This window comes from Lissotriton vulgaris, chromosome 8 (assembly GCF_964263255.1).
Source record: "Lissotriton vulgaris chromosome 8, aLisVul1.2, whole genome shotgun sequence".
NCBI lineage: Eukaryota > Metazoa > Chordata > Amphibia > Caudata > Salamandridae > Lissotriton > Lissotriton vulgaris.
Genome location: NC_141696.1, coordinates 19,193,797 through 19,201,859, shown reverse-complemented (window position 1 = coordinate 19,201,859; position 8,063 = coordinate 19,193,797). Strand labels below are relative to the sequence as shown.

The following is an 8,063-nucleotide window of genomic DNA, read 5'->3' as shown; positions in this document are numbered from 1 at the left end:
ATATATTCAGCCAGTCCTTTTAAAGGAGATCCAATAGATAAGAAAATAAAGAAGATGCAAGTAATGAGTACTAAGGTACAGGAAGGAGATGATCAAACACTTTTCCATAGCTTGGAGGAAAGGTAACAACTAAACTAACTAACTACTTCGTAAGTCACCCATTGTAGATCATCAAAAGGTACCCATCAGAAATGAGTATGTCATGAACATATGAGGTTTTTTATTGTCAATGCACGAAACTCTATCTACATTTTATTAAAGAGCAGAAGTCTGATATTATAGGAAATAATTTATTTTTCCTGTTCCGCATCATGTACCAAGCAACATCATAAATGACGAGTTGTGACAAACACAATAAGCAAACAATGCCCCAACTGCTCCATTCTCGATTGACGCGAAGAGTGAAGAGTCCGGGCGAGACTAATCAAATGTGGAGACCTTAGAGTGAGACGTGTTGGATGATTCCATCAGGCTGAAAAACAAGGATACAATTAACAAAAGGCCATGGATGGTTTGGCAGCAAAGTTAAGGATCAATGAGGTAGTGCGACAAAGTAATCTGCATAACAAAAGTTAACATGACAAATGTTGAACCTTGACCAGAAGCTCTTGACTAGTTTGGAAGGGTACTGAAAATATCTCCACTTAATTCTGTCACAAGTTCACAAAGGCATTCCTGGCAGGAGTAAATGATTTAATACTGTGGCTTTCTCCACTATGAATGAAGAGACACCTGCAGTCATAAATTCCACTAAGGAAGTAGGACATTTGGGAACACCCACAGAGTGAACTCTAATATCACTCCGCCCTCCCTCAAAATGGCAAGGGTTTTATTTCAGCCAAGGGCTGGATCACACTCAGATTTGATAGGGTGTGGGAGAAGTGCTTTCTTCTCAGGGAACATGATTTTATTGAAGAAAATATGAAAAAAGAATAGAAAATATTTTTGCACAGTTGGTTCCTTTACAACTTTGCTTAAATGTATGCTTTGTAGATTTCCATGTAGAGGGAATAGAAGCGCATATACCATGTGGCGTTCTCAATAGTACATCAAACACATAAAATATGATGGGAGACATGCTTTCAATGTGTGTGACCACAACAATCACTCGCATTCCAATACATCATTCTTTTCCCCCATCATGCCACCTCAGGATACACCATATGCAAACCAGTCTTGACCCTGTGCCAATAGGAACAGTGCAGCCCGTAAAGCCTGGGGAGGTCCTTCCTGACCCATAACACAAGTAACGCAAGACTAGTTTTGCCCTAATTGGGGCTCGTCAGTCGTATGTAGCTTGTCTCTAGTCACACAGTTAGAAGAGGGACCCACGTCTGAGCATACCTTTGCCACTTAAGGTGGTACATTAAACACACACAATATGATTGAAGGAATATTGTATGTCAAGAAAATTCCTTAAATGTAACTCAGACAAAAGTCTGCTAAGAGTGCTGGGTGGTCCTTCATCTATTTGATCCTCAGGTTGCTGATTTGACACACTGGGCCTCAACCCAGCTTCTTTCAGGACCCTTACAAATCTTGGAATGATATTTGATGATGACATTTCCTTCAAGATCCTGATTACTGAGGCATCTGAGGGCAGCTTCTTTCACCTCTGACTTTTAAGGGAACATATTTCTTTCATAGCTGAGAACTCTGGCTATCCCACTATTCAAGCCATTGAGGGAGCAAGAATGAATTATGTAGTCCACTGTAAATTGGTTTACCTTCATCTAATCTGTCGAAAGCACAACTAGTATAGAATCCAACTGCCTTACTTCTCCTTAAATTGCCCGGCTGTGTTCCCATCTCTTGGTAATTGCACTCCTTGCACCAGCTTCCCATACGCGAACGAGACCTAGTCAAAAGTCTTTGTTTTAGTTTTAAAGCCCTTTATAACAATGGGCAGCTTCAGGCAGATGGTTTCTTGGTCCATGCCATCCAGCTCCTCAGGGTGTACTTGAAGGAGGTGTTTAAGATTAGGAAGGCCGGCCAGGGCGGTAAGGCTTCTGCTCTCCGGATGGCTTCATCCTGAAATGACTTACCACAGGCTCTCAGATTCTACCTGAATTTCAGGAAAGAATCTTAATATGCAACTCTTTAAGCTTCAGTGGGTGTCACGCAGCAGGTCTACCTACAGTTAGCTCTGCTTCAGAGCACCTTGTGCGCTTTATAAACACAACAAATAAAATAAATATACAAATAAGACTACACATTAGTTATGCACACTATAAACAAAATGTGTACAACTTACACATCATGTTTTGATCATCTTAGCGAAAGCAGTGTGGCCAGTGATCAGTCTCATGATATCTCATCACATCACATTTCACCATTTTACTATAAGAGATGCATTGAAGCTTTATTACTTCAGATAAAGGCTCAAGGCAGCAGCACTGCCCAGGGTGGGACCCTCAATACAAAGTGAACTTTTGGAACGAGGGGTTCCACCATGCGATAACCACAAGACTTGCTGCCAGCCTTCTCTTCTGAGGTTGGCCATTTCCTATCATGCATCAATACTCACCAGTGGTTTATTTGCAGTGATGTCCACAACCATTGCTTACGCAGGTCTGACCCTTAGGACAATATCCTCCTGGTCCACACAGTTCAGCGCACACTCCTATTTCTGGAATAGAGAAATACAACAGTATGAACAGACATTATTAACATGTTAAAAACCTGTGAGTGCCCCATTTTGGCACCACAGTAATGTAAATAGCATCTTATAGCCTGAAGATGTTCATGAGTATTGACAGCCGAGAGTCAATACGCCATTCCCTCACACCCTTGAACCGTTACTAACTTTTCTCAAGACCCTAATCCAAATCCCACCTGCCTCATTGTAAATCCACCCCCTGGAGAGAAACACTCCCAAGGAATGTCCCAGATTCAAATATAGACAACAAGTCACCAGAATGATGGGTGCATAAGAAGTGGCATCATCTATGCTTTGGTTCTCATGACATCAGATGTTCCACCCTACTTGTAGGCCCTAAGATCAAAACTTAAGTTTAACTGAGACAAAAGTCTAAATTTACTACTCCTAAATGCCCTTTGTGAATACCGAAAATCGTAAAGTTAAACTTAAGTCTCAGTTTACTTTTGTGAATCCTGCCCCAGGTATGTAACTCTTGCTAAAAGACACAAGGTGCAGCGGCCTAAGGCCAGCATTAAGGAAAATCACTGGTGATGGACGGAATGCGGGAATTGATCTGTGCATTTGTTAATTAGGGGGCCATATTTCAGACCCTTGGGGCATAGTATCAACAACTAGCGATATTTATCGCTAAATGAGCTTAGCAACTTTTTTTTTATTGCCACGCATCGCCGGATTTTACCGCTGAGATAACGTGCTATTAGCAACGTTTATCTCAAATGCGATATAACATGCGGCGATAGCGGCTCAATGCGTGAATATCGCTGAAAATCCAGTGATATTCAGGCATTAACGCCAATAGGGTCTTAACCTGAATATCCAAGTCCCATTGGATATACAGGTTAAGAAGTGGTCCGAGCAGACGTTAGTTTTCAGCGATATTTGCGCTTAGCGCGATTTTTTTTATCGCTATGCCTGCGTTGATAATAGGCAATAGCGATGTTAGTGACTGCTTTCAGTCGCTTACAGGTTGGGTACGCCCACTTTGCATGTCATTAGCATTAAATATTGCTGACCGCTCGCTATCGCCTCAAAGCTGTCGCTAACTGATGTTAGCGACAGCTTGCTAATAGTGCGATGAAATTATCTACGCTTTTTTAATTTCATATCGCCCGCCTTGATAATATGCCCTCTTCTTTTTAGGTAAATGTGCTACTTTAGACAAAGATTGTCCATATGTAAATCAGTCTTGAGTCCACTCCAATAGGAACAGTCCACCCTGTAGTGCCAGGCCAGGTCCACCTCAGAGGAAATGCAAGAAAACTCAGACCAGTGTTGGCTTCGTAATGTGATGGTTTAAATGTCATTGTGAACCTTTGAGTGAATGTGATGCATAGTGAATGAATGTAGGGGGTATGCTTTAGTGTGAGGTGCTATGTGTGAATGTGAAGGGGTGTGTGTTAGACCTGTCTGCTTCTGGGGATGTTCTAACCATTATTATTTATTTTTGTCCCCCTTAGCCTTCCAGAGTTTCTGTTTTTATTTTTTATACATGTCCACCAGGATTTTTCAGTGCTGTCAGGGGGCTAGGTGTTCCTTGGCTATGACGCCATTTTTCCCTCATAACCTGTGAGGCCTAGTCAAGCCCCTTGAAAATCTAGGGACATCCAGAAACCTAAAATGGTGTCCACCAACTGCCATAACGGACACTACTGGAGGACAGGCCCATAGGCTTACATGAGGAACTTTCCGGAATCATCTAGTGACTTCTGCAGGTCTCAGACCACCCTATATAAGGCCAGTGACCAGCAGCCATTTTGTGCTGACCCAAGAGTGGAGGAGTGAGGCAGTGGTGAGAGGAGGTGGACGCACTGGGAGCAGCAGACAGTCACTACAGAGAGACGTTCCCCCTTCAGCCTCTGACCAATCCCTCCCCAAACATCAACTGCTGAGAATGAGAATAAGCTACGTGTGAAGGAAGACCCTTCTAAGTCTGAGCCCCGAAGAATCCTGACAGGTCGCTCTGAGTAGAGGGTTTCCCTAACTGCCAATGCCCAGCGCTGCACCTACCAGCGTGGAAGAACAGCTGTGAGCCCCGTGACGTGGCTGGAGTTCCTTGTTGTGCTCTGGTGAAGACGTGGGTCTGTGAAGCCATAAACGTCCTGGGGAGCGAGGGCGCTGCTCGAGGACATACTTCCCCTGGAGCCGGTGAGGGAAGTGACTGAGGGAGAGCAGCGGCGCTGCTCCGATCGTCTGCGGGACCCCGGGGGACCCGGCCGCGTCAATATCACCCCAAGGCTTGGAGAGTGCGGAGGCGCTTCCGCGCATGCCCTGAGCACGTCCGCTCCTGAAGGCAAGAGGGGCCGGGAACCGAGCAGGTCCAGGCGAGTAGCGTCCTTCCTGGGAGCGGCCGCCGGAGGAGGCGGGAGAAGAGCGAGCGCTTCCGCGCATGCCCGGTGAGGAAGTCTATGGCCTGAGGAGAGACGCCGAGGGAGCGTCTCCGGATCATCGAGTGGTCCGCCGCGCAGAGGGCGCAAATCCTTCCTGGTGAGGAGCAGAAAGAAGGCCAAGGTGTGTGGCTTCGTCTTTGCCCTCCCCCGCTCAAGTGTCACGGAAAGGAGCTGACGCGAGCAGGAAGGGGGGAGTTGTGCTCACCGTCGTTCCACCGCCCCAGCCCCAAGCAAGCAGCTGGCTCGGCGGGAGGAAGAGAAAGTGAGGCAGTGAAGCCAGAAGGAGCCTTAAGGCAGCGGTGACGCGTGGGGACTGGGACAACATCGTCCCCACGCTAAAGTAAGGAGTAGGGAAGAGGGGCCCCTGGGAAGTTCTGAGAACTGGGGATAACTTAACTCTGGTTATTACTCTCAGCTGTGGAGAGGAGGAATAAGAGCACACTACAGAACCCAAAGTTAGTTAATGCTGAGGTCTAGTTTTATATCTCAGGGTATTTACAGAATTGAATGCAGAGTAGTGATGCTGGAGTCTGATGCAATGTCTTCTTGAAAATAACTACTGAAGCAGGCTAATATCACTGCAAGTGGCACACTGAATCTATAAAGTGAATGTACCCTTCTGTAACCAGTGATTAAAGGAGTAGACTGGTAGAGTTAACTATAATCAATTCCAACTGTAATGTACCTTTGATTCTTATTTACTGACTAGGAAAAGTATTGGATGTCACTTGAAAGCTATGAGAACTGTGTAAATTATTTGTGTACTGCTTTGATTTAAAACAAGAACAAGAAAGTATATTATTTTTATAAAAGGTACTGGTATTTTCCTAAGACTGGTGTTGTGTCTTTTATTTTAGTGGTTAATCACTGGGTTACTGTGAGTGGGAATTGTAAGCACTTAACCAACGCCTTGAGTTTAGCTGTATCCACTACTGTGCCAGGCTACCCTATGTAGTCTAGGACACCCTAGGTCCAACATAATTGGTGTTTCAGCGGTGGGATTACGGATTTGTGCTTACACTCACTTAGTAGTAACGCAGTGCCTACCACGGGACCCCACCTGGAGTTTTCTCCCTGCGGCCCTCCTAATCTAAATTTTGCTTTTTCTAAATTAACTACTGGTGGTGGGTGGAGGTTGACCCCATGTCACTTTTTGGATTTCTCCTGGGTAAAAGTTTATACTCTAAATAGAAATGGAGATAAATGTGGAAGAGCTGGAAAATTATACCGTGACCCAATTGAAGGAATGGTGTCAGCAGCAGGGGGTGTTTTTTAAGAAAGGCGCCAGGAAAGTTGAGCTGCTGACCAGTATCCGGGCATGGGTAGAGGCTCATTCCGGGGAGGAGGTAGATCCTGAGGGGAGTGACAAGGACACTGTCCTGGAGACCGCAACACTGTACCAGGCGGGAGGGGGGAACCTTTTAACAGGCCCTAGGACACCTTCCAGAGTGGGCAGTAGTGTCTCGGAGAGGGGTTTGACCGACGCCGAGTTAGAGGATAGGAGGGAGGAGAGGAGGATGAGAATAGAACTAGCCAGGATGGACATGGAAAGGGAGGACAAGAGGTTGGCGCATGAGCGGACCATCAAAGAGATGGATTTACAAGCCCTAAACCTAAGAACCCCCAAATCAGAGAATGGTGGCAGCGATACCCAGACCAACATCAGGGAACCCAGACCTTACCTACCAAAAGATATTATGGCATGCTATGTACCCAGTGATGACATTGCAAAATGGCTAGCCGCCTACGAGGTCTCACTGAGGGCCCATGGGATCTTGGAAGCCCACTGGGGGGGTGGGTTATATAAATACATGCCCCCCACTGGCAGGGATACCTTGTTGGCCCTAGATCAAACTGAACAGACCTACTACCCGGCTATGAAGTCAGCGCTGTTAAGAAAGTTTGGGTTGACCCCTGAGAAGTATAGGCAAAAGTTCCGGGGCAGCCACAAACTAGGCACGCAGAACTGGGTAGATTTTTTGGATTACTCCAGGAAGGCCCTGGAGGGTTGGGTGAGAGGCAGCGAGGTAGGGGACTATGAGGGACTATATGACCTCATACTCAAGGAACACCTACTCGAGAAATGTCTTCCCGAACTACGACAGCATCTGGTGGACAGCAAGCTGACCAGCCCCAGGAAGCTTGCTGAGGAGGCGGACATCTGGGTTAGTACCCGGGTGTCGACTAAGGGGACTGGAGGGGATTCCCAGAAGCATGGACAGGGCGCCCCCCAGAAGAAAGAGGGAGGGGAAAATAAGAGGGAGTTCTCAAAAGGGCCACAAAATACTTCGCAAGGAAGGGGCAGAGGATTCATCCCTAAGAGTAACCCCCCTCGCAACCCTACCCCTGGCCAAAGCCAGCAGCCAAGGGTTGTTCATTGTTTTGAGTGTGGTGGTGTGGGACACTATAAGGGAGATGTGAGATGCCCAAAAAGACCACCCCCTCCCACTGGAGGAAAAGCCCCGGGAATAACTAGTGTAGTGCTCGTGGAGGAGATGCCTTTGGGTAACGGAGGGGAGCGGGCGGGTGTCACTTTAGTGTCCCTGGGAGATAAGGAGATGGTTCCAAAGACCCAACTGCCCTCTAATACTACTAAGTATGAGCAGTGGGTCACCATCAATGGCCGTAGAGGGGAGGCTCTGAGAGACACAGGAGCCAGCATGACTATGGTAAGGAGTCAGCTGGTGTCTCCAGAGCAGGTCATCCCAGATGTACTCCATCCCGCCGTAATGGCTGACGGCAGATTGGGCCACTACCCTGTGGCTGAGGTTCCCTTTGAGTGGGGAGGGGTTGCAGGTCCACTTCGAGTTGCCGTAAGCCCTGCCGTGCCTGTTGACTGCCTGTTAGGGAATGATATGGAGCACAATGCTTGGAGGAGGGTGGAGTACCAGACTCACTCTGAGATGCTGGGACCCCCTGACTGGACTTGTGTCAGCACAAGGTCCGCGACTGCCCGAAGGGGGAGTTCACTTACGCTGGAGCCTGGAACAATGGCCCAGCCGGCTGCCAGAGAG

General features: G+C 47.1%; 1 protein-coding gene across 1 annotated transcript in view; it reads right to left on the bottom strand.

Annotated features, from left to right (window-relative positions):
* Window positions 1–203: 203 nt before the first annotated feature.
* LOC147693253 (uncharacterized) overlaps window positions 204–8,063 on the bottom strand; it is a 58,041-nt gene continuing 50,181 nt past the window's right edge. Inside the window, exons 4-5 of the mRNA XM_086933649.1 lie at window positions 2,528–2,629; window positions 204–472 (exon numbers count right to left, since the gene is read on the bottom strand). Of these exons, the coding sequence (XP_086789775.1) occupies window positions 2,535–2,629 (95 nt within the window). The 3' untranslated portion in view covers window positions 204–472; window positions 2,528–2,534. The remainder of the gene's footprint in view (window positions 473–2,527; window positions 2,630–8,063) is intronic.